The sequence below is a fragment of the Podarcis cretensis genome (genome assembly GCF_951804945.1).
Source record: "Podarcis cretensis genome assembly, chromosome: 7".
Classification (NCBI taxonomy): domain Eukaryota; kingdom Metazoa; phylum Chordata; class Lepidosauria; order Squamata; family Lacertidae; genus Podarcis; species Podarcis cretensis.
In genome coordinates, this window is record NC_137176.1 from 3,847,858 (window position 1) to 3,875,363 (window position 27,506).

A 27,506-nucleotide genomic window follows, 5' to 3' on the forward strand; every position below is an offset into this window, starting at 1 on the left:
CACCCTTATTGCAGGAGTTGAGTCCTATTTATGTTTGTGGTGTCCAATTAAGAATTGCTTTTAAAAACGTGCTATTACCAATGTGTCACTTATATGAACTGTGTATTATTTCATGTGTTTCGAAAAAATAAATAGAAAGTGCAACTGAAGTGGACAGGGAGGGGAATTGTGACTAGGCATTCTGTAAGCTAGGTAACAAATGGCTCCTTAAACCGAGGTTACAGTTGCCAAAATGGAAAGTCTTGTTTTTCAAATGGACTGGTTATGATTGATTATCAGTTAAACATCTGGCTAGGTCAGATGACAACCTTGAGCTACATTAAGAATTTTGAGAACTTAAAGAAGAAAAGTTACTTTATCCAGGGACAGTCTATGTATATTTTCTTAATGGTGACGCAGATCATTCATAGCATAAGAGTATTCTTCACAACTGTGAGCAGGGCAGTGGGGTGGGGTAAGTGAAGACAAACTACAACAATTAACTATAATGTTCACTGTTCCTGCTCGGGCTGCACAGAAAAAGCATTTTGGTCCCTGAAATTCATTCTGATTGCAAATAAAATATATCTGAAAGAATTTTACAGGATGATACTTGTGGGTAAAAACAGTCAAGATCCAATGATCCCCAGATGATGGAGATGTCAGATGCTACCCAGGCATCTTCACTTAGTCGCAAGTGGCTAATACTCAGATGCAAAATGCACCTGGCTAATTTTAAATACAGTCGTACCTTGGTTTTTGAACAGCTTAGTTCTTGAACGTTTTGGCTCCCAAACACCACAGACCCGGAAATGACTGTTCTGGTTTGCAAACTATTTTTGGAAGGCAAACATCCAACGCGGCTTCCAATTGAGTGCAGGAAACTCCTGCCACCAGTCGGAAGCCGCGCCTTGGTTTTTGAAACCAACTCTCTTGTTCTGAAGAGGTGCAAATAATTTCTTTCTGTGAGCAGTCATGATACATGCACCATTTTGCATTCCATAATAATGATTGTGATGGTGATGGTGATGATAAAAAATAATATTTATACCCCACCCTTCTGGCTGGGTTTCCCCAGCCACATTTCTGCTCTTTTAGATGCGGCACTCACACAACCACTATTTTGTGTTAATGCCATGCCCCCACTATAGCTGCCATTTTGTGTTATGCCAAATACCTCAGAGCCATCTTATTTTGACAGGCACCCATAGTACTTTCTCAAAATTCCAAATGTGCCCACTGGTCCAAAAGGGTTGGCAACCCCTGCTGTGACCACTTGTATTTCCTTTCTTTAACATCAAGAGAATGTCTGATGTGACAAATTACATTGTTGTTTAGTCGTTTAGTCGTGTCCGACTCTTCGTGACCCCATGGACCAGAGAACGCCAGGCACTCCTGTCCTCCACTGCCCCCCGCAGCTTGGTCAGACTCATGCTGGTAACCTCGAAAACACTATCCAACCATCTCGTCCTCTGTCGCCCCCTTCTCCTTGTGCCCTCCATCTTTCCCAACATCAGGGTCTTCTCCAGGGAGTCTTCTCTTCTCATGAGGTGGCCAAAGTACTGGAGCCTCAGCTTCACAATCTGTCCTTCCAGTGAGCACTCAGGGCTGATTTCCTTCAGAATGGAGAGGTTTGATCTTCTTGCAGTCCATGGGACTCTCAAGAGTCTCCTCCAGCACCATAATTCAAAAGCATCAATTCTTCGGCGATCAGCCTTCTTTATGGTCCAGCTCTCACTTCCATACATCACTACTGGGAAAACCATAGCTTTAACTATACGGACCTTTGTTGGCAAGGTGATGTCTCTACTTCTCAAGATGCTGTCTAGGCCTGTCATTGCCCTTCTCCCAAGAAGCAGGCGTCTTTTAATTTTGTGGCTGCTGTCACCATCTGCAGTGATCATGGAGCCCAAGAAAGTAAAATCTCTCACTGCCTCCATTTCTTCCCCTTCTATTTGCCAAATTACATTAATGTTGCCCAAAGGGCACAAAATAAAGGTAGAATTGATGTCAAGAATACATTAAGTTTTGGGTCTGAAGGTAAAGGCAGTGCAAAAATACCCTTGAAACAATATGTAATACTTCTGATCTAGCTCATTTAATAGATCTATCAGCATCCTAGCTTGTAAAGCAATGCAAGGTAGAAAATATGAAATAGGGAAGACAAAACAACTTCTTAGTCTAGTTTAAATCCATCAGTTAATTTCATTGGCCCTCTAGAGTAATGTTTGAAAAATAGCATAAAATTGGAATTAATTATATATTTATTGTTATTATTTGTTTAAACCATTTACATCTTAATGTATGCCAGGACAGGATACATCATTATATCTCAAAAGTGAGGCTTGCAAAGTTTTCCCATCTTTTTATGACCCATTTCTTGGATTTGGCTAAATTATTTCTCATTTGTCCTTTAATAATTACTCAAGATGTTTAATCTTTCCATGAGAAAAATGCCAATTCTGAGAAAAAATGCCAATTCTGGACCAATAAACAAGATTTATTATTTGGATTTGTTGGTATGATAAGTTTCTGGAATATAGTAAAAATGCCAGTTGATAGAACAAAATGCTTTAATATATTTTAGTTAAGGCTGTTTACATAAGACTATACACTTACTGTTATCTTAATTGTTAGGCTAGGAGTAACACATGATTCCTGTAGCGAAGATACATATAGTAACTTGCTTCAACAGTATCACCAGTTGGAACAGGAGATGGGTCAAGTTGCTGAAACATGGCTTGAATATCAGAAAAGAATAGATGATTATGTTGATGAACAGGTAAGCAAATAATATATATTTATATATATATATATATAATCTTAATCAGAAAGTTCAGGTGTTAAAACAAATTGTATACAGGTATATGTAAAGAGATGCAGATAATTGTTAACACTGTGAATAGGTGTACTATATTAATATGTTTGTGTATGTGCGCAAATCATTTTATTTTAGTCATTTGCCGTATATATATTTGCTTTTGAAGAAGATGACAGGGAGCAAGGAAAGCCAGCAACTGGCTTCCAAAAAACTGGAGGAATTGGAGATGCTTGGGGTTGAAACTTTTCTGCTATCAACTGTTCTCATGAAGTGTTAAGTGAAAGTTGTGTTTGTGGCAGGGGGAATATTTGTACATGTAGTTTTTGCTGGGTAGCCATGCAGGTATACTATTGCTCCCAGATTAGCAGGACTTGCTACATGTCATAAAACTGCACCTTTAAATTTTTATAGTGGCATCATACTTACCCTTTGTGTTGCCTGCCATGGTTGCTGCAGACAGCAGCATCTTGTAGAACTGTGATGTGTAATACACCCCCCCTGCCTTTTTACATGTATATGGAAAGTTTGTTTGTGTTACCATGAAGCATTTTCTATGAAAAGTTGATAATGAGAGTTTTACACATATATGACTCTTGAGATTGTGTTTTAAAGGTGTGTGTGTGTGTGTGTGTGTGTGTGTGTGTTTAGCTTTGTTTATTAACCGCCCTATTCTTTTATGGAAAAGGCCCTGAGGAAGCCCTGTTTAGGCCAGTGCATATTGAGCATTAATAAAAAAATGCATTGCTTTTTAACATCTTTGAAACTGTTTCCCCTACACGTTCTTTCTGTTGGATTCTTTGTTTATCACATGTGCTATAGGAAATGACAGATCTGAGATGGATTAAAGCATTTTTGTTTTTAATTTGTACACTTATTTTTACCAAATTAATTTAAGTGTTAAATACTGTGTTTTAATAATCGATACATGATACCTGTATTGAGTCTTCAGTATTGTGTGATAAATAGAACTTTTAAATAAAATACTTTTGAAATTCCAAAAACACTGAACTACTCACAAATTTTTGAATCTGAGAAAGAAGGGTTACAGGTGTGTAAATAAAATAAATACCTGAACTTCACAGTTGACCTAGGTCTCATTTGCAAGAAGAACAAGTTGCAAGATGTTTTTTAGCTATTGAATTAAGTTTAATATACTAGTGGAGTATATTACACCAAAACCAATAATGAAGAAAGCTAGTATGTTTAGAATGCTCGACTAAGGTGCAAGAGACACAACTTCAAAATCCATGTAATTTCTATTCGGTTAGGCTAAAATCAACAGCAATATGGAATGTTCTCTGAGATTTTATAGTCTAGAATTCTTTCCAAAGAGCTCTTAAAATCTTCTAGTAAGATTTGTTTGAGCTAAGAGCATATAGGGCTAAGCTACTCATGATGGGATGGATCTTCTCAGGCATTTGACTTACCGTAGATTCCGGCGTATATGATGACTTTTTAACCCCGGAAAATTCTCTAAAAAGTTGGGAGTTGTCTTATACGCCGGGTATGGGTTCACTGGGCAGTGGCAGTGGGTGGCGGGCTCCGTGCTGGGAGGAAGCTTCCTGGTGAAGTGGCCCAGAAAATGCTAAGCTGGCTTCGCTGGGCGACTTCCTCCTGGTACGGAGCCCGCTGCCCACTGCCGCTGCCCAGCGAAGCTGCCACAGCAGCAATAGATGGCGGGCTCTCTTCCGCACCGGGAGGAAGCTGACTGGCGAAGCTGTCCAGCGATGCTAAGTGTGATAGATTGGCAGTTTCCTTGAATACTGCTTTCATTTCCTCAGAATTTTCAAGCCCAAGCCTGAAGAGAGAGGGGGTTTTAATGGATTGAGGGATGGGGTAGTTACTGCCACTGACTTCCCTTCAGCCAAGGAAAATAACAATGCTGATGGTTCTGTGGCTCAGGGTTGAGCGAGCAAGAAGCAATAATTTAGTGGGTGTATGTTGGATTTGTTAGGATGTGTACCATGCTGTGCTACTTCTGAGCCCTAGCCATCCGCTTTGATCTTATAAAACACTGATTATATTTTATTATAAGTGTTCTATCTAATTGTGCTAGCCTTGTAATTGTTTGTATAGGATATTTGTTGACAGCTTTTCAATTTTAAGTTTAGCCTTGTGTGAGCTTGAAAGCAGGTTTCTACATTAGAAAAGGTGGGAACCAGCTCAATTCAATGTAATTCAATAGATCACCTGCATTTTTTCTGCATCTACGTACCATAACTTTTGTTGATACAAATCTTATGGCTTTAAGCTGCTATATTATTCAATAATCGGGATATAAGCATGTATGTTCTGAGTTGGGTAAAGTAGAAATCAAGCAGTGTTAATCAGTGAACCTAGCTTAATTTTGTTCCAGGTGACAGTGAGAACAAAAGAACCCTTTCTGAAAGAAGACTGGGAAGCGTTTAGGAAGAGGCATTTCATAGAACAGGTAAAACTATATACTTCCATCTAACACAGCTGAATTCAATGCATGTTTACTCAGAAGTAAATTTCACTGTGTTTGGTGAATCTTGCTTCTAGTAAAATGTGAATAGGATTGCTGCCATAATTGTATATAAAGAATTGGAAGAGCCTTTCTGTGCTTTTCAGCAGTATTAATTTTTCTTCAAGTCTGCATATTGTATGTGTACTCTTCAAACAGCCACCACTGAAAGGGTACTTAGAGCATAACTGTCCTCCTTAATTTGTATTTGCATTATTTTAAATAAACTGAAAATGCACAGATTCCCATTAACCTATTACAGTGGTACCTTGGGTTAAGTACTTAATTCGTTCCGGAGGTCCATTCTTAACCTGAAACTGTTCTTAACCTGAAGCACCACTTTAGCTAATGGGGCCTCCCACTGCTGCCGTGCCGCCAGAGCATGATTTCTGTTCTCATCCTGAAGCAAAGTTCTTAACCCGAGGTACTATTTCTGGGTTAGCGGAGTCTGTAACCTGAAGCGTATGTAACCCGAGGTACTGCTGTAATACGCTTTGTAATGAATTAAATAGGTCAATACTAAGTTCCTTCCATATGTTTGAGGTTCTGTTACTTTGGTTAAGATTTTGTTAACTGCTTACATTATTCAGCACATAGGGCTGGCAAGCCATTGGAGCCTGAAGACTTACTTTTCTTAAGATTCAGAATTGTCTCAATTTCCGGTACAGTGATACCTTGGGTTAAGAACTTAATTCGTTCCGGAGGTCCGTTCTTAACCTGAAACTGTTCTTAACCTGAGACACCACTTTAGCTACTGGGGCCTCCCGCTGCCGCTGTGCCCTGCTGCACGATTTCTGTTCTCATCATGAAGCAAAGTTCTTAACCTGAGGTACTGTTTCTGGGTTAGTGGAGTCTGTAACCTGAAGCATCTGTAACCCAAGGTACCACTGTACAGTAACAGATTCACTTAAATGAGTTGTATCCTCTGACAAAAACTTCAGAATGGTTATCTGACTTGTAACTTGACAACAGAGAGCACTCGGGTGGGTTCTCCCAATAAGCAAAATTCCTAATGATACTCCTCACATTTCTATTGAATCTGAATCCATAATTACTAGCCTCAAATTAAATTAAAATTTTGCTTAGGATACTGAAGTAATTCATTTAAAGATAATAGTTTGGCAAGCATTGTTTTCTTAACAAACAAAAATGAGAAATGCACATTGTGGTCCAGTGAGTCTTTTCCCCCATTTGCTGTTGTAGCCCTTTTTGATCATCCTCTTGTAATGCTACTTTTTGTTTTTCCTCTTGTATTTTCCATCTTATTTCTTCCATAACTGAATCTGTTTCAGTCTCCTCATAGATTGCAGTCCTCAGTGTACATTTCCAGAAAAAGGCTTCATTTGAGGCCTTTTTTCCAGAAAAAGGCTTCATTTGTGGAGATGAATATCCTCTCAGAACGGCTTACTACCACCCCAGTCTATAATCTGTACCTCTTGCTCATTAACCACCCCAACTGTTATTTGTGTGTCAAATCACCATCATATTATAGACCTCCTTGGTGCCAGGTAGTGCCATTCTTTATTCAGTCCTTTAACCACATAAGAAAGCAGTGATTGATTGAAGTTATTGTTTTGTAGTGCTTTCAGAAGTGATCTGGTCTGTGATAAGCTGCATCAGAAAAACTGAACTGTAATCCTTACTCTTCAATGTTAAATCTTTTCTCTTGATCCAAAATCTCAATAGGTGGTGAAATAGTTATGGGAGTATGGTATCAATTCATTAAGATGTTATACTGTATTTTTCACAAAACATGGAGAGAAAGTTGCCCAAACATGCAAATCTCCAAAGAGATGAAGAAAAAACATTCCATTTTCACAAAACCACAGGAATCACTTGTCACAAACCTTTCTAAGTGCCTTAACAGTATGGATTTATCATATTTGTTCATCAAATTAATAATAGGACACAAAGCAACTGATAAGGGAGTTGGTGATTCTGAGTGCACAGGCCGTTGCTCCCTTTTTTTCTTTCATATGTACTGTAAAGGATTCTCCCAATTAGATCTCCAGGGATTTTCTGTTAAAAATCTTTTTTCTTTGTCTTCTCACATCCTAAAGCAAATGGAAACATCACTTACAAGCAAGTTTCTTCAATCTATCAGCATCTACTGCTCAGCAATTTTCTTTAGCATTCAGGGAGAGAACCCTGGTTGTCATCCTAGCGTCCTTTCCAGAATTCATAATAATGGGGTGTTTTTTGTTTTACTGTCACAAAAGGAATTGCATGCGCTTTGTGCAATCAGACATTTGTCCTCATGTTCTTTGATGCTCTTTGATGAGGTTGAAAGCTCTCCTTTGTAAAACAACAACAACACACCCAAACAAAACCAAGCTGGTGAAACAGGTACAAAAGTAGGCACATTCTGATGTAATGACTTGAGCCCACCATTCTGTTATTGAAATGAAGTTAGTAAATGCTTTAGCCTGCTTACTGCAAGAACATAGACTTCTAGTCAAAACACCAGGGCTCAGCTAAACTGTTTAACTTCCATGATCTTCAGATTGTAAAGGAATACATGTGGAATTCAGTTTTGATTCCTGAATGAAATTCCTGCATTTTCAGAAAGTTGCTGTGGAATTACACCAACCAGCTTGCATAGTTATGAATACAAAGGACAGAAAGCCTCAGTGGACAATAGTAGGCCAAAGCCTCTTTTTTGCTTCTTGAAAGAAATGTAAGAATTTTTTGTAAACCATCCAGTACCTCGCTTTGTCTTCAACTGAACACCTTCTTCAGTTGCCTTGCAGAACTCTTCATACCTGACAAGAATTTCATGTGGTACTGAAGAGTGTTCACTCAGTACATTGAGTGTACTCAGTGCATCAAGAAAAGCTGCCAGTTCTCTGAAAACCATATCAGGTATGGGGGTCTCTGCTCTGTGAGTAACTTTCTGAAATGCAAGATTTCAAGCTGACAGGATTTGGTGCCAATGTTTGCATCAGCTGAAATACATATTTGGAATAAATTATTTCAGTGCTCCTGCAACCTGTATTCTAGTTTCCATGATTGCATGGATCTTCTATATTCTTCAAGATAATTCTGCAAAGCTTTAAGGCTAATTGGATATGAAATTCTGTAAGGTGGATGAAAATTACATGTATATCAAAATACATGGGTGCATTTTGCAGTCGCAAAGCCACATGGCTTTTATAGGTCTGATCACACCCACCTGTAGTGTACCTTTAATTTGTAATTGTTACTGTTTGAGAGGTTTTCTTTACTCAGTGATTCAGTAAGCCTGGTGTGGCTGGATATTTGAACAAAGAATAAACCACAACATTAAAATGCAATACAATAAAAATTCAACAATAAAAATGGTAAAATGCAGCCTAAAAGCTTTCTAGAAGCAGAAAAATGAAACCAATTAGTTCATTTTAAAAGACGTTTAAAATATTTTTGGCTCATTTTGTCCCTGGCAAGCTGGGAACGTAAGACCTATCTGCCTAGTTGGGATTGAAAGTTTGTTTGGTGCTTGAACCCAGTTTTGTTGCCAATGCTCAGAACAGTTTTCAGTCATGTTCTTGAAGATGAACAAAAGGCTGCTTATGTGAAATGACATATAATTGAGGATACCCACATAAAATATTGTCAGACTTCATATTTGTATGTTAAATTACCTCATCAGTTGGTTTCCACCATATACCTTCTGACAAACAGAATATATTTTAGAGTGAAGGCAACTTTTAAATAATTACATTGGCGTTCATATTTTATGTATTACAACACATTTCTTCACAAAGGGACCAAACTCCCAGCCATTTGTGTTATAATGTATAATGGTATACTTATACCCCAGGGACACTTAATATGAAGTAAGTGCTATTGAACTCAGTGACTGGGTAGTAGATGCCTGCCTTGTTACTTCACAATAAAAGTATGTTTCATTTACAAAAGCCCATCTGCTGCTGTGGTTGGGAAAATAGGTGTCCTAGGTGGACAAAACGTATGGGTTGTTCTGTTCTTGAGGAAGCTAAATCCTGGACTCTAAAAGTGATTCTGAACTCTCAGATTTTAAGCTATCATTATCTTAATCTAGTCCTGTAATTGGTTGTTTTTACCAGACCCTCTTTGGTATCTTTTTATGCTAATTTTTAAAATTCATTTTCAATAACAATCTTCCAATTAATGACAGATTAAATCAAATCAATCCAAATTACAATAATAACAATACCACCATTTATATATTTCAATTATTAAATTTTTTTGGGGGGGGGGACTTCCCATGTTCCAGATGTCTAGAGATAATCATCCTTATTCTCAGTCTAATTAGTCATTGTTCCTGTGGTTCACATCTTCTGTAGCAAAGTTTTTGTATTGTTAACACACAGGAGGAATTTTTTATTCATCTTATTCTCTGTCCAGTTATTTTGGTGTTCAGTCCTCTTATCTCTCCTTTGTTTGTCAAGTTTTCATTAAAGGCACCGGGCTTTGTTCCAAAAATAGAGTTTATAAATGGCAAGTCAACAAGTTCTCTCTGGTGTCTCTTAATGAGCTGGTGTCCGTATATGTCTGTACAGTGGTACCTTGGGTTAAGAACTTAATTTGTCCTGGAGGTCCGTTCTTAACCTGAAACTGTTCTTAGCCTGAGGTACCACTTTAGCTAATGGGGCCTCCCACTGCTGCTGTGCCACCACCGCGCGATTTCTGTTCTCATCCTGAAGTAAAGTTCTTAACCCGAGGTACTATTTCTGGGTTAGCGGAGTCTGTAACCTGAAGCGTCTGTAACCTAAAGGGTCTGTAACCCGAGGTACCACTGTATATAATGCTGTATTGTAGGGCATGCTTCCCAGCTGTATATTATGTGAGAATTATTTAAATTCCTCCAAGAATAAAAGTACCTCCCCCCTCCCAGCTCCTCCAGGCCCTAGAAGAGCTGGCAGGGATCCAGCGCTCTCCATCCTTCTGCCCACAATTTCTGTCCACAATCATGTATAAAAATAATCCATACAAGCAGATGTATTTTAGAATGAAATACACCCCAAGTTCAAAGGAGCTCTTTTCCATTAGAATCCCCTTTTTTTTGTAACTGCAATAATGATCGCCATTTTCTTTCCATCTTCAGCCTGAGCTGCCATATCTGATCTTATTTTGCCAGCTCTAATTCTAATTAGAGTTCTCCGTTCACGGCTGTGCATCATGCATTCAATTAAAATTTTCACCTCTTGTGTTTCGTTCAATTAATTAAATTCTTTCTGGATGAGCTTCGCCAAATCGTGATGTATATAACAAGTACGGAAAGAGCGGTTGCTCACCTCCTTAGTCCACGTTTCAAGATGAGAGTCCGTTTAAAGTCCAAAGTTCTGCTTTCAACGACTGCATAATTTGACAGTTTTTTCCCTTAATCTCCTCCATCTGGAACATGCTTGTTTTTTGTCCAAATCTTCTTATTTTAGAAAGCAGGTGTCTCCTGCATGCAGGAGTGGCTCTGGAGAGTGCCAGCCATACCGTGCTCTTAGACACAGCGTCCCTGTCGCTTGCACCTTGATGCAAGCCAACAGATCACAGACAATTTGTGGGTCTGTGAGACAGTCCTCCCTCACCTTGGAGAATCTGCCAGGGCTAATTACCCTCATATCAGCCCTGAATTACTGGCACAGCTTGGGTCCATTCATGTGGGAGGCAGCCATTTCCCACAGCAGGAAACCAGAAGTCCGGGTATCTTTAAGTAGAAGGATTCTGGCATCACCTCACATGGGCACTAGAGGGCTACAAAGCTTGTGTTGTATTTAATGTTACATGTGGCTCTAGAAACATTCTGCTTTATCAGGGGCATGGCAGATATTATTGTCATGGTTAGATCATTGTTTACATGAGCACAAGTTGCTGCTCTTGAGTCTGATTAGATTGCCCTCATAGTCCCTTCCAGCAGTACAATCTTATGATTAGATTGGTCCACTTCTAAAAAAAATGTATTGAGCAGTTATGACAACTTCATGATGGACAGCAAGCACAGGACTGAATTTCTTAGCACCTGATTTCCAAAACTAAGAAGGTCACAGCTGTTGTGATAATATCCTGAATTGAACTGTTTGCTGTTGATTCCTCTGACCAGCAGCCCTGATGGAGTCGGGGATCAATGCTTGACTTGCAAAACTGTTGGCTCAAACTCTGCATTTCTGATACTGTGTGATCACACTGTATGTTGTCTGGCAGACATGTAGAACAGTGGATTATCAGAGACTATTGATTCCTAAATGCCATTAGCAGAAAAGGGTGACACCCATTTTCGGTATGTACACTAGTGGCCAAAATTGTGGAAACCTTTTGGAGAAAGTGTATTTCCGAGGTTTGATGGCTCATAACGCGACCTTTTTTGGGGGGGGAGTAGTACCATAAAATTATATATCAATGGAAAGATAATTTAATGAAGAATGTAATGCAACAAAGTCTGTTTAATTATCTGTACTCTATCAAAAGTTATAGCCAAATAACCAGAAAAAGGAGTGTTTAGAGAGCCAATCAGGTGTCATCTTATTTTGGCAATGATGGCTCATAGCACTACTTTTTTTTAACTTTTTTTTTTTTTAGTAATGCCATAAAATTAATATATCAAAGGAAAAATAATTTAATGAAGAATGTAATGCACGTTTTCCAAAAGGTTTCCACAATTTTGGCCAGTACTGTATCTCTTCTCTGTCTGCTTCATGTAGTGAAAAAAGCTTGGATTGATATGAATTAAGAATTTCAGAGCTTTGGCCTCTGTACAGTTTAACTAAAAACATCCTATATACAGCTACAATATTGAGTTTTATTTAGTGTTTGTTTAATATAAGAGCAGCCTTTTAAACATGTCCACAATAGTTAGTGGGCCACAACTTTTTTTAATAACCTCTTTGCCCATACATGTGTGGAATGGAGATACAGATATAGATAGGTATGGGGGATTCTATTGAAGAAGTATCATTTTATATACTCTATATATCTCCTCCTTCAATAGTATCCCTTTTGCTGTGGCCATCCATGGATTAGAGGATTAAGAAAAAGTATGAATGATGGTCTAAAAATATTTTTGTCATGAGTTAACTTCGGAGAAACAATTCTCTTTTCCTCCTACCTTCCCTGACCCAATAAAATACAAAAAAACAACAACTAACATACTTAGACTGACACATATAGCCTAATCATGTATTTACTCAGGAGAAATTCTGTTGTGCCTACTGGGACTTACTCTCAGGTAAACGTGCCTAGGACCTCAACTGCATATGCTTGGAAATTAGCTCCTTTGATCTCAGACTTAGTTCCAAGTAAAGTGTCAGTCTCGTTCTTAGTAAGAGATCAGCAGCTGCACCTTCTTTTAAATACAAAGAAGGGCTTGCCTAACAAATTCAAACATTTCAGTTTCAGGACATGCTGAATGTAAATAATCTAGTACAAGTAATCAAGTGGACAATTTTAGAGTCACAATTGACTACAAAATGCAGCTGCAATATAGCGCTGTTTATGAAACATGCCAAATTGAACGTATTATTCAGTTATGCATTGGTACTGAATCCTTACTAAGTGCTGAACTGAACATGTGTAATGGATTCTGATTTTTTTAAAAGCAGGCTCATATTTCACCTAACTGCAGACATGAGTCTTGATTAGTCCTTATTACCTGAGGACAATTTCTACAGTACTTGCCCCAGGTGACCAGCAGAGTAGTAATTTGCAAGTCTCAGAAAGAGGCATTAGTAGAGTTACTTGATGGAGTGTGTATATTATCAGATTGTGCTTTATCAGGTTATTAATTTCATTTTGAATTTATGGTTTTAAAATGATTTTTTGTCAACAGTAATTAAAATGTTACTGAAAATAGCTCACAGTTTTTATATATCCTTGCTAATTCTAGTTAAATGGCAGTAAAGCAATATCTGGAGAAAACAACTTCACAGACACAATGAGACATCTGTTGTCATCAAGACTGAGTATTTCTGACTGTCCTAATTGCAATTTCAGGCACAGGTGAGTAGATAATATTTAATAGCTATAGTAGTAAAATATTATTTCATAATAAAATCTTAACTGAGAGCTTTCCAAGTTGTGTGTCGCGACACATTAGATTGTTGGCTGCAGTGTGTAGGTGTGTTGTGTGAATGCTCCCCACACTCCTTCCGGTGTTGGAAAGGGGTTAATTTAACCTCTGGTTTGCTAGTAAAACTGAATTACTGTGTTGCAAAATGATTCATGTCTTAAAAGTGTATCACCAACATGAAAAGTTTGGAAAGCTCTGTCTTAAACTTTTGGTGAACCAGTTCCATCTTCCACAAAGGTCTGCCTTCACCTTTGCACTGGAACAGCTAGTCACCATATCTGTGCTGCAGCTCTGTGTCTCTGGCCTTGCTTCATGTCGCCTGTGGGAAACGCTGCAAATCTTCCTGGCTTTTGGACTCTGTCCAAACTTCTCACAGGAAAAACTTTCCACTGGTTGTTTTATGTGTGAATATTTAATTTAATGAAATTGAACAAAATATTGGTGTTGATAATATTATGTTTTGAATTCATGAACAGATGTACTTGTGATGACTGCAGCCTTTCGCATATTCTGATGTGTGGAATCATGGATTCACCAGCTACAGGCGATGTCCATAGTAACCAGCTTCCCCTTCAAATTGATTCTGCTCCCGATTATCTCTCTCAAATGCACTTACGAAGTATATCATCAGGAAGCTCAGGGTCTAGTTCCAGTTCTCCTTTTACTGACCAGCAGATAGACAGACAAAGACTCATCCTTGCAGATAATAGCTCTGGATCACCTTTGTAAGTGTGGCCTTGTTGTTCTTTTGATCATAGTAAAATGTGAAATTTTGAGAACAAAATCTAACAGTAGTGAAAAGAATTTCTTTGTGTGCAGTGGATTTGCTGGGTCCTTACTGCTTTTCCAGTGGCAGTTCCATGTGCTGATGTTGAAGAGGGTGAGCAGCACTTGGCACAGGGCATCGAATGCAAGTTAGAAGACAAAGAAGACGAGACCCTGCTGTAAATATAGAAGCACTGACACATACACTTAAGGCTCTTGTGGACCCCAGCTTTAGAAATACTGTATATTTTTAAACTTGTGATGATAATAATAGCACCTTTATTGTCAATGTACAACCTGTGTACAATGAAGTTAAGCGAGCCTCCCCCCCACAAACACTCAATCTCATTGCACTCTGTGTGCTTGTCGCACAACACGCCAACCCCGAAGGTCAGTTGCACTATATTATTTTCCATTCAGCAGCCTAACAGCCCACGGATATAAACTGTTTTTTAGTCTGTTGGTATGACTGATTATACATCTCCTGCCCGAGGGTAGAAGATTAAAGAGGTGCTGGCTGGGGTGTGAATCGCCCCTGAGAATTTTTCTCGCTCTCCTAAGGCAACAATCCCTTGCGACGTCATCTAGCGGGCTCAGGGGACAGCCCATGATATCATGTGCTGTGTTCACCACCCTCTGTAAAGACTTTTTGTCCGTGGTTGTTCTTTCGCAAGACCTTGAGGAAATGGAGTCTCTGTTGGGCCTTCCTAACCACCTGAGTTATATTGTTTTTCCAAGTGAGGTCTTCACTAAGGTAAACTCCCAGGAATTTAAAGGAAGAGACTCTCTCTACACCCCCCCCCCCGATATACAGCGGGGCTAGTTCCCCTTTCTTCCTCTGAAAGTCCAACACCATCTCCTTTGTCTTGCTAATATTTAGGTGCAAGTTATTCTCTAAGCACCATGTAGATACTTTTGAACCTCCCCCCTGTACGCCGATTCATTTCCACCTGTAATTAGACCCATTATGATCAGCCTGTTCCCAAAAACTGGAACTATCCTGGAATCATGAAATTTGAAACATAGGCTATACTTCTGGCATAATTAAGTGGCGGGCAGAATGGCAGATTTACTCCTGAGCTACTTTAGTTTTTTGGGAGCTGAAACATACTGATCTTTAGGCAAAGTATGGAGAAGCCCCATTCATTATTAACATACAAGAACAAGCCTTCAGACACTGGACTACCAAGGTGATAGTGACAAGGGGTTTGAGCATACCTTGTCCATTCACTTGTGATGGAAGTCCTCTGCTTCACTTTACTTGAGTAAGTACAAGGGGAATGACAATGATGATATCAGAATTAACCCTTTTTCCCACAGCAAAGCTATCCATTATGCTTTTAGGATGTATCATGTCTTTGAATCAATGCTTTTATGGGCTAAAATGCAGTATGGCATCTTTTTAAAATGAAAAATCTGGAGATGCCTTACATGTCGTCTATATTTGGATTTGCACCCAGAGCTTTTATTTCTGTTATAAATTCCAGTGAAATGGCATTAAAATAACAAACACCCAACCCCTATTTCTAGAAGAAAATTACATATTCAAAACCAATGGAAATTGCATTTTACTTTCTTTTCAATGTTCTCTATTGCTTGACCTATTTAGCATGTACAAAAAACCCCCACTTTTCTTCACAGTAATACTGAAAATGAAGATATTTCAGCAGTATCAGAAAAACCTGATATTTATTGTATTAATCACTACGATAATGCTGAGGCTGTCAGAAACATGAATGGGATCCACAGACTGTTAACTGATGGAGTCAAAAACATGGCATTAAAGGCTGAGGTACTGTAATTTTGAAATACATTTTATACATCTATTATTTACATTTATATACCACTGTTCATCTTGGGGGGTCCCAAGGTGGTGGACACATATAGTAGAATCATAAAGCAATTCAGATGTAATTTAAAATCATATTAAACCTAAACTATTTATCTGTCTCCCCAGCAGAGTAGTAACACTAGTAGCAGTTCATCAGTAGCAGATGCTGAAGAAGCAGATGAAGAGAATGGTGGTAATTTACCAAGGGCTCAAGAAGGGGATTTAATGCTTGGAACTAATGTGCGAAGGAAGGATGAAGTGAAAACGGACAGTTCTTTGTCATCATACTCTATTCAGCAGGTAAATCACATTTAGTTCTTAAGAGTAATGTATATGAACCCTGAAACAATGTTCTTCTGGATTTCTTTTTAGTTAGCCAATGATAAATTGTTCAAAAAAAGAGAGAAATCACAGCAGTACTAATAAATAATAAAAAGGTAAAGGTACCCCTGCCCGTACGGGCCAGTCTTGACAGACTCTGGGGTTGTGCGCCCATCTCACTTAAGAGGCCAGGGGCCAGCACTGTCCGGAGACACTTCCGGGTCACGTGGCCAGCGTGACATCGCTGCTCTGGCGAGCCAGAGCCGCACACGGAAACGCCGTTTACCTTCCCGCTGGTAAGCGGTCCCTATTTATCTACTTGCACCCGGAGGTGCTTTCGAACTGCTAGGTTGGCAGGCGCTGGGACCGAGCAGCGGGAGCACACCCCGCCGCGGGGATTCGAACCGCCGACCTTTCGATCGGCAAGCCCTAGGCGCTGAGGCTTTTACCCACAGCGTCACCCGCGTCCCTGGCCACTAATAAATAATATCACATTACAAAATAGTGAAATGCTGCACATAGCTGTATATTTATAATTCAATTTGATATTTTCACCCAAAGTTAGCAATCACTCATTTTCTGGCTCCTCCACCCCTGTTCCCACTCCAGACTTTCAGTGTTTTAAATCATTGTGGTAGTCAGCCATATGAAATTTATCCCCTTCCTTTTTAATAGACAGAACTGCAACTAGGAATCTAGCTAGATAAAATATGATCCTATGGTGTCTGGTTTTCGAGCAGAAAGCTCAGCCTGTCCTCTACCCCGCTGTCCCTCCAAATCCCCTTTGTTCCCCAACCACTTCACTATGGACATGGACAACTACATATACTGCACTACAGCACTGTGTGTTCCAGGGTTTCCACAGCTGGCTGTCAATATCAACATCTGTGCTCCCCCAGTTCCTCCTTTGAACTGTCCTAATGTAATTGCAGAAGGATTTCTTTTCATATATTATAGCAGACCAATCTCTGGTTTTGATGTAATCATAATCCATGCACCCTTAATATTTGCCTTTCTATTTCTTACACCCTCTTGAAGCTTTTGTACAATCATTATCCATGTAGTGTTAGAGTTATAATAGGGTTGTGTTGATATGACTGTATCACACCAGTACTATTTCATCTGGCCTGGCTGTCATTCTGTTTCTTGGTCTGTTTAAAGTGTTGTATTAACATTTAAAACCTAAAAGAGCTTACAACCTGTTACTTGGAAGGTTCACTTCCTCCTGTATATACCTCTTTGGGCCTTTGGATCTTCTTCAGAGCACCTTCTTGTTGGTTGAGAAAGAAAAATTAGGTAAAATAAAAAGAGAATTCCTGGATGCCTAGAACCAGGTTTGGCAAGAGAACCACAGCAGAACATTAAAAACACAAAATGTGTGGCAATGTAAAGTTTGGAAATTTAGGCTGTTAGACCATTTAAACATCCCCATCTAAGTTGCTTCCAAAATTCCCCACCTCCCTTAGCATAGAAAGAGATCGCACATTAGTAAGTTTAAACTTTTATAAGTTTAAAATGCTTTACTTACAATTTTTTTCAAAGATCAGATTCATGTGCTATTTCATACAGCACTTATAAAAGACAGACAGTAAAACTCAGGTTCCAAAGTGGTAAATGTTTCTAAATTATTTGTATAGAAACACTAAGATAGATCCTTAAGCCATGTGATCTTGGCTTGGAGCAACTAGTCCAGACCTCCTTCCTGGTAGGGTTCACATAGTAGAATGTGAGAAAGTGGGATAAAAAAGAGCTTGACAAGGTAAGCAGGAGTGACCTCACTAAGCCTGGCAGAACAGCTTACTCTTATGGTCTTAACTCTTCATGCATTAATTAGACTTAAGCATGTTGGCTATGTGAGACTGATTATCCCACACTTTTTTGGGCATCCCCACCCAGTAAGGGGAAGCAACTAGACAGAAGTTTAGAATTAAAGGTTGTCTAGTTGCACCAACATCCTCTACTCCCCCCACCTGATGTTATTGATATCTGGAAGAATTAATGCTGTAAAGCTCAAGAATGGAATTCCAAGCCTATGTTATTTAATACCAGTAAAGCCTTAGGTTTCAATCCTAAATTAATGGGAGTGCCATTGAACTCAATGGGAGATACTTCAGGGTAAGCATTGGACCATAGCATTAATGTAATTTTCAGGTAAGGAAGTGGACTGCCAGGGTCTGAAAGTAAGATGTATTTCAAGTGCTAGAAGGTATAAGCAGAGCTTTGTTTCTAGATAAAGTGGTGACGGAGCAGCTTCGGTGAGTTCCCACTGAAAAAAACACCCTGGTACAAGTCAGTACGTGAATACATTGACACACAGTTTATAACAGAAACAATTAAGGTGGTTTTAAGCTTGTTGTATTTTATATATTTGAGAGGTGTCATTATTGTCATTTTCTAAAACAATAGATTACATCTAAGATAATTGTTTCCAAAAAATAAATGAAATGTTTCTCTAATTTTGCAGTGTGGTTTACCTTTTGTACCCTCCTTTCATTTATAGCAGATTGATCAAGAACCAGCTTGTTGTGAGTGCCATGTCTGTAAACAGGAAATCTCAGGCCCCTCTTCTTCAGACACTGAAGTGAAATGTCTTCCTGCTGGGCATCAATTTAGGATGCCAGAAAAACCTGCCCATCCTGCTCTTCATCTTTATCCTCATATCCATGGACAAATACCACTTCATACTATTCCTCACTTACCTCCTCCACTAATCCATCCTTCTTTATACACTGCTTCCCCCTTTGCACAAAATAAGGTAAGTCTGTCAAAGTGGCAATCTTCGGGGTTCCAAGATATTTCATGCATCTGTTAAAAATAATTTGCCAGTTCAGAGGTTTTCAACCTTTATTGAGTCCACAGCTCCATTGACCAACTACATTCACTCTGTGGCAGCCCAGTTATGTGATCACTTGCCTGTAGAGCTGGCAGCCTCACATCTGTTTTCAAACACTCTCCCTTGTGGGGTCTTTCTTCAGCCTCCTCTCCCTCTGGGCAGCCACTGCTGCTGCCTCTGGTCTCTGAGCCTCTGCCACCCCCCAAAGAGTGGTGCCTCCTCACACTGCTCCACAGGGGCCTGGGAAAAGGTGCCCCCAGGCTTGGTGCCCCAACGGAGACTGGCCAAAGTTGAACATGAGGACAGCACCTTAGCATGGGAGGCAACAGTGGGCACTACTGGGCCAGCATAGCGGAAAGGTTCCCCTTCAGCACCGAGCACTCAACTCTCACAGACCTTGCACACAGCAAGCACAAGAAAGGTCAGTGCAGTGCCTGCCTGCCTGGCCTCCCACTCCTGGCCTGTCCACTCCAAAGAAAGGGCTATTGGACTGGGTGAGTGGGCTCCCTCTCCTGCCTGCTTGCTTGCTTACTCCAAGGCTGCCTCAGCTCCTGGTAACCAGTACCCCCTGGCCAGCCCCAGAGACACGTTTTTCCAGGGAAGCTTATAGCCAGGACTGCTGCAACAAAGAGCTGTGCAAGACAGAGGCCGGTGTTGCCTGCAGCATCCCCCCCCAACCATCATTCAAGGTACCCCCAGGTGCCGCGACACACTGGTTGAAAACCACTGTGCTAAGTCATTGAACTGTTGTTATCAAATGTCACTACCAAGGAAACAGTAGCCATTAGATGAGAAATTGTCAGTTTTACAAAAATCAGGTACTTGAAGTTTTTTAATCCCAGAGACACATTAAGCTATGAATGAATAACTAAAACATTAAGAAATTAATAAAACATTAGTTTTATATTACCATTACTATTTAAGAGCGCTACAATTATATTTTCCTTACAAAATGTTCTTTAAAAAATGCATTCATGCCTGCATATACAATACAATACACACATGTAGCCAACTGAAAATCATATAGAAAGATGGGGAAAGTAGGTGATCCTTTTGTCTGTGAGAACATTGTGATCCTGGGGATATCCCATCATTGATCATTCCTTGCTCTCTCTAGCCCAGGTGCATGTGTGTGTCACTAACATTTTCATGCCATGTTTCACATTTCCAAAAGCACCGTGGATATCAGTCACAAAACAGCTGCCATATCTAATAGAGCAGAAAAAGAGACATGGCCAGAAAAAGCATTGGTGTGCCCCCATTTTTAAAAAAGGCACCTACAGCAGCCATTACTGTTATTTGCCATAGAAATAAGAGCTTTCTATCTCCTCTCTTTAGAAGGGAAGGGAAATGTTCAGCATTAGCCTTCCGTTAAGTGTGGGTATGTTCAATATATGAGAGGCCAAGCTGGTGCAAAGAGGAAGTGAGTAAGAAGAGCAAACAGTCTCTCATGCATTGTGGATTTTTAAGGGCTGGACCTTCTGTGGGCACCATAAGAGGTACAGTGGGCACACTGCGTCCTGCAGGCACCACATTGGTGACCACTGTGCTAGCCTATTTGAATGGAACAGGCAGTCTTATCCAATGGTAATTGGTGTCATCATTACATATCCCCCAGGAATCTGCTTAGCAGGTTTTCTTAGCTTGGTCTTCTTTGCAGCTGGTAGGACTCCAGCTCCGCAATTCTGCTGTTAAATTCCTTCAATATCAACCACAGGTGCTAATTTGAATCCCTGGGGCCACCAAACAGAAAGTTATACATGACAGCTGAAGCTCTTGTTCAACACCTCAGAGTACATTCCAACATTGTAGAATCAGTTCAGCACATCCATCACTTTATCTGTATTTGATGAAAAGAAGATACAGAGCTGAGCCTCATCAGTTCAGGTGACCTCATTCTGTGTTTTCCTTCCATCCTATAGCTACAAGTGGGCTGCAGCTATGGCCCTGTGGTCTACTGACTATATAGAGATTGAACTGAAATGTAACAGTAAATCATGGTAATGAGGAAGACCTTAGGCTATGAAACAAGAAACTGAAGTTAAGCAAGCAAGCAAGGAAATGCTTTCAAACACCTTGTTGTCATGCTAGAGGGAAGGCTCATGAGCCCAAGGCCTGCATAGGCTCATTCTGGTCATTATAAACTGTGGCATAGCATGATGTCTGAATGCAGCTGTTGTATAATGGTATTTTCAGAGCAACATGACTCTGCATCATTTTCCCTTGTATGTGACTAATAATTTTGGAGTGGATGCAAACAAGCAGAAGACTAATTAGAAAGTACTCTTGTTGTAGGCCCTGGTTCAGAATAATGGAAACAATCAGCAAGCACTCAGTACACCATTCCAAGATAATATCTATCCAAACGGTTTTGGAAGTACCACAGACTGGAAGAGTTCTAAATTTTTAAGCATCTGGGAATCGGAAGTCATGAATGAGAAAAACTGGAATGCCTCCACTTCTTTACAAGAGGAACTTCCTGGTGAGAGTATAATTCTGCTTTACTCTGAAAAGCGGCAATGTGATTCTGGATGTTCTAGTAAGGCCCTTGACTGAATTAGATTTACTGTCTGATTCCAATTGGGACAATAGGAGGGAAAGAGGGATCAAATACAGGTACCCATTTGATTTGTGATATTTACAAATGCACTAGTATTGTCAGAAATCTTTGGGCCTCAGCAATCACTCTTTGGGCGTGATTGCTGACGTGTGGGTCCTTGTTGACCCAGAAGTAATGGGGGGCAGGACAAGGTGCACTCCACTACCGCTTGCAGGGGCCGGAAACAGAACCCCTATGTGAAATTGTCGCTGCTTGTATAGTAAAACTAGTGGACCTGCAAAATGTTGTATTGTAGCTCCTGTATTCCACCCCTATTCTGTTCCCGTTCCCCAGTGAGCCATCATTCTATGGCCGCTGAGCATGCTCAGTTCTCATTGGGCTGCTGGGGTTTCTTTGTCCTAAAATATTTTTGAAGTTCTGCACACGTTAAGGTTTCCCTAAGCCTGTTGATTCCTCTCTTTTGTGCATGGGTTCTGCTGTTTTAACTGCATAAGCAACAGTACTTATAGCCTGAACTTCTTTGTTTTTTTGAGATGGGGAAGAACTCAGGCTCCACATCAAAATGCAATATATTCCTAATGCGTTTGTTTTACCTTCACTTCTGGCTGAAGGTGTTGAATAAAACAAACCAGCATCAAAGACAGGGATTCCGGCTATAGTTTGCTTCTTACCTCATGTACATTTTTTAAAAAGTTCTTTAACATATAAATATGTTGCATCATGGTTCTTTAATAAGAATAGCACAGCCCTCCAATAAATGCTCTGCTATCATATTTTTTAATGTTTTAGTGCTTTATAGATTGTAGTTTAATGGTTTATGGTATAATGAATTTTATTACTGCCTTGGGATGGTTTACACGGTGTTTGTAAATACTAAAAGAGGTTTTGGATAGTGGTTCTGTGTATAAAGCTATTTACCTGAAATTGCTTTTGAGATTACAATGAATTATTACATTACTTAAAGTTTTAAACGGAATAATACCAATTCTAAACATATTTCTGATTATACATATCTGTATTACAGCTGATAGCATGTAAGTCTTTAGCTTTCATTCATCCCAGACATACTCTGTGAACCACCCTGAGACCTCTGGGCTTAGAGCGGTATTTAAAGTGTGTGTGTGTGTGTGTGTGTGTCGCCCTATACCCATCTAGGTGACATTAATGCAATGTTAATCATGCTAAACAACTGAACTAGTTTGTCTCTTTCTTCAATTTAAAGGAAGTGCTGCAGCAGCAGCAGCTCTTTCAGAACTGATACCTAATGTACTTCCCGTAACATCTAGAAATGAAGGAATGGTAATAACTGAGAGCAAAAAGAGGGAAAATATTTTAAAGAAAAAATGTCTGTATCATTGTCAAGATGCGTCTTTTATGGACACTAAAAAAGTAGTGATGGCAACATCTTCAGCAACCTCTTCAGTTTCATGCACTGCTACCACAGTACAGTCAAGCAACAACCAGTTTAAAGTTTCATCTAAAAGATCATCATCACTAGGTAAATATTAAATACACTTGTTATCCTGCTTATTAGCAGCTTACATAAACATTTTTAAGCAGTTACAAGTCATAGAATCATAGAGTTGTCTAGTCCAGTGTTTCCCAACCTTGGGCCTCCAGATGTTTTTGGCCTACAACTCCCATCATCCCTAGCTAGCAAGACCAGTGGTCAGGGATGATGGGAATTGTAGTTCAAAAACAGCTGGAGGCCCAAGGTTGGGAAACACTGGTCTAGTCCAACCACCTGAAATGCAGGAATCTCAGCTCAAGCATCCAAGACATTTGGCCATCCAATCTCTGCTTTAAAACCTCCAAGGAAATACAGTCCACCACCTCCCAAGGGAGACAATTCCCCTGTGACGAGGAGAGTGCTGTTGTGCTAAGGTTCTGCTTACAGAATTCCCATAAGCATCTGCTTGGCCACTGTGAGAAGAAAATGCTGGACTTTGGGCCTTAGAACTGATCCAACTGGTTCTTATTTTCTAACATTTAAATCTCACACAAGAGCTAGCAGAGGAAAAAAAGAAGGGGGCAAACATAAGTAACAAGAAACCTAGAATTGATAGCCAAAGGAAAAAAATGGACAAGAGCAAACCAAAATAAAAGCAGAGCTAAAACAAAAGAGAAACAATTTCAGTTGAACCCAGAAGTTGTTGGAAAGATCTGGTGCTTGACTTTGCATCTAGATCTGACTTTAGTGGGCCTCTCTTGGGAGGGTATGCTAAAGGTTGGCCCCACAACTGAAAAGTCCCTGTTTCTAGTAAATGTCTGCCAATATGAGTCTTCTTTTACAACAACAAATGGAAACACAAGACCCAATCACATCTGAAAACAATACTTGTACTGTACTCTTAAATATCAGTGCATGAAATAGTTAATAACCAAACATACAGATAAACTTTTACAATGTTCTAAACAGAGTACTAGTGAAAGTGCTTTTCATTTACACCCAGGGTTGTTGTTTTTTTAAAGTTTTATGTGTAATTAATTTCTGGTTCTTTGGTATATTTTCTGTGTGAGTTCCATATTAGGTTGGTGATAAGGGAAATGCCTCCTTTCACAACTCCATAACAAGCTTTCTACAAAACACATTACTACTCGCATACCATTACACCAACTTATAGTCTTAACTTTTTATAAATAAAAAAGGAACCATTTAAGTGACAAACAAATATGTAATCTGACAAGACCATCTACACGGCTTGCCAGCTTATCTTTCCCCAGCCCAAAGACTGGATGGCTACCACTTCAGGCTATGCTTGCATTCATATCATCTGCAAACTGTATCCTTATCTGCATCTGCATCTGTATCTGCATCCTTAAAATAATAATCACTTTTAAGATATAGCCTGTAACTAAAAACAGATGCTATAAAAGTGCCAGCAGATCAAAAGTTTCATTCAGCTCATTAGGGGTTACAGTTTGTAAAGTAAAAATCCAATAGGCTTCTTGCTAGCAGAGTAAAATGTGAGGACTTTGCACTTTTTAAGTAGACCAGAAAATTTCCAGAAAATTTGTTCAGTCACTAGAAACCTTGCATTTTCAGGAAAATTATTTTCCAGAAAATGTGTTAGAAGAGCCTCAGTAGTTTCGTTCTGATCTTTGTTCTCTAACCTGTAATCTGAGGATTTCTTCATCTGTCCTATGTTTACAAAAGAGGAATGACACTAAATTGCATAAATTACATTGACTTGCAGTAAAATCTCAATGTAAAACTTTACCATCATTAGGAGTTGTAAATGGTTGAAATGTGGGAATGGAGACAAAAGGAATTTTCTCTGGTGTTCACTCATAGAGCTAAGCATACATAAGTCACAGTATTTGATAGACAGCCTGTCAGATAATTCTGCTTACATGTTCCATTACCATGTGAAAGGCCAATCTTTCTTCCCAAGTTCCTTTCTACGTATATTTCTTATACAGGTTCCTGTTTCCTCCCAAACTCAGAATAAACTAACCCTCTCAGCATCCTCCATAGCCTTTCCCTCTGCTTCTCTACTCTCAGCTGTATGTCAGTCTCCTGTCCCTGCCCAATGCCTCTGCCCCTTGCTGCATCATATGTCTTACAAGATAGCTTTGTAATGTCACCCCCTCTTTCTCTTTCAAACTTGGAATATAGAATTGTGCCCAGAACATTCATAAGTGAAGTTCATTTCAGTTCTCTCTGTGCTGAGAGATACCATCCAACAGGCATGCAAACAAGTGAATTGATTGCGTGAGGCTTTGGCTTTAAGATGCCATTTGGCAATTATTTTAAATTACAAATATTTATTAAAATGCCTCTTTTAAAAACCAACTGTTTGTGCAATATTTTATCCATGGTTCCATTTTTTTTTAAAAAAACTAGAATATAAATTCTATTCAAATTTCAGAAATGACTGCCAATGAAATGAAGACATTGTTAACATTGAGAATATGAGGTAACTTTTCTTTCTTGTATTTAGGTGATGTATTCCACAATATCAGTTCAGAGGATCACAGATGTTCTGCATTGGCTGCACCTCAAAATCCCACAAATTTTGTGCCACTTCCTTTCCTTTCTCCTGTGGTGCTTCCTCCAGCTTCTACTCCCCATCTGCCAAGTCCTAATGCTTCATCTTTCTCCAGAGTTACCACAACTGCACCCAGCTTTGTGGATTCCCATTCAGGTCTTTATCCCATGACAGTTCCACCTCTTTCAACCACAGAGAGCTTAATTAGTGCTCCATCAAGTGTTTGCAGGTGAGATTTTGTTTGTCTTTACATTTTTATTTAAAAATAGAAATTAAAAAACCACAACATGGCCAAAAGATGTGATTAATACTTGGACGCCGAGACCATATAACACTGGTCCTGAAAGACCTACATTGGCTCCCAGTACGTTTCCAAGCACAGTGAGGTTACAGGGAACCAGGCAGAGGGCCTTCTTGGTGGTGGTGCCCGCCCTGTGGAATGCCCTCCCATCAGATATCAAGGAAATACAGTGGTACCTCGGGTTACATACGGTTCAGGTTACAGACGCATCAGGTTACAGACTCCGCTAACCCAGAAATAGTGCTTCAGGTTAAGAACTTTGCTTCAGGATGAGAACAGAAATCTGGCTGCGGCGGCGCGGCGGCAGCAGGAGGCCCCATTAGCTAAAGTGGTGCTTCAGGTTAAGAACAGTTTCAGGTTAAGAACGGACCTCCGGAACGAATTAATTACTTAACCCGAGGTACCACTGTAAACAACTGTCTGACTTTTTGTTGTTGTTGTTGTTTAGTCGTTTAGTCGTGTCCGACTCTTCGTGACCCCATGGACCAGAGAACGCCAGGGACTCCTGTCCTCCACTGCCCCCCGCAGCTTGGTCAGACTCATGCTGGTAACCTCGAAAACACTATCCAACCATCTCGTCCTCTGTCGCCCCCTTCTCCTTGTGCCCTCCATCTTTCCCAACATCAGGGTCTTCTCCAGGGAGTCTTCTCTTCTCATGAGGTGGCCAAAGTACTGGAGCCTCAGCTTCAGGATCTGTCCTTCCAATCTAAAAGCAGCCCTGTTTAGGGAGGTTTTTAAAGTTTGATGTTTTATTGTGCTTTTAATTCTGTTGGGAGCCGCCCAGAGTGGCTGAGGAAACCCAGCCAGATGGGCAGCGTATAAATAATAAATTATTGTTATTGTTATTATTATTATTCTCAGTGCCTTTAGAATTTATTTGCTTGTTAATTCATTGGTTTTGTAAAAAAATTTTTTATTAGTTTTCCAATATTATTCCAATAATAGCCACATTATACCAATACCAATTCATATCCAATTAATACAGTTATTAATGCAGATTGTTCAAATCCCAAATCATACATTTTAATTAAAGTGCCCCCCACGTGCTAGATTTGATGGCTTCCTGATTTTATTTTATTTTATGTGTTCCAAAATCTCGCTAATTTCAGTTACATTCCAGTTATAATGATAACCCCTTATAAAACAGCTGCAATCTTAATGATTTCTATTCATATTGTTACATTCAATAATTTATAAAACTTCAGGTGAGGAACTTGTAAGTGTTGTCATTGTTCTTTCCTGCATGTGGCAATTACTTTGTCCAGTATGTTTCTTCTTGTTCATATATGATGCTATGTCTTTCTTTCCTCCAACTGTTGCCGTTACCCATCATGATTTGGGTGGAGCTGTTGTTCCATTGTTTTCCAGAAGTCTCTGCATTGCTATTCGTTGCTTTGCACAGAGAACACAAACAGCAGCTTCCTGGAGCCTCTCTGTCCCAGTAAATAAACTGTTCTTGCCATTTTTTTCTCAGCTTGGGAAGAGTGGTATGTGATTCCTTACAGCTGAGAATTTATGGCTAATTATCCTTCAAAGTTACATTAAATTCAAGTCTTCTCCGTCTTTTTTCCACTTTCCTTTGTAGCTAGTAGAGGGTGGGT

At 39.6% G+C, this 27,506-nt stretch overlaps 1 protein-coding gene across 7 annotated transcripts in view; it reads left to right on the forward strand.

Moving 5' to 3' along the window:
* FAM193A (family with sequence similarity 193 member A) overlaps positions 1 to 27,506 on the forward strand; it is a 49,271-nt gene that overhangs the window by 6,332 nt on the left and 15,433 nt on the right. For 3 of the 7 annotated variants that reach the window (XM_079983479.1, XM_079983478.1, XM_079983477.1), the window contains exons 2-11: positions 2,617 to 2,761; positions 5,157 to 5,231; positions 13,120 to 13,232; positions 13,779 to 14,027; positions 15,709 to 15,858; positions 16,015 to 16,198; positions 18,720 to 18,974; positions 21,348 to 21,534; positions 22,835 to 23,110; positions 25,557 to 25,833. In XM_079983479.1, the coding sequence (XP_079839605.1) occupies positions 2,696 to 2,761; positions 5,157 to 5,231; positions 13,120 to 13,232; positions 13,779 to 14,027; positions 15,709 to 15,858; positions 16,015 to 16,198; positions 18,720 to 18,974; positions 21,348 to 21,534; positions 22,835 to 23,110; positions 25,557 to 25,833 (1,832 nt within the window). In that variant the 5' untranslated portion in view covers positions 2,617 to 2,695. Of the gene's footprint in view, positions 1 to 46; positions 455 to 2,616; positions 2,762 to 5,156; positions 5,232 to 8,024; positions 8,148 to 13,119; positions 13,233 to 13,778; positions 14,028 to 15,708; positions 15,859 to 16,014; positions 16,199 to 18,719; positions 18,975 to 21,347; positions 21,535 to 22,834; positions 23,111 to 25,556; positions 25,834 to 27,506 lie in introns of those variants that run through there. The other 4 variants (XM_079983476.1, XM_079983475.1, XM_079983480.1 and 1 more) reach the window with 4 other exon arrangements.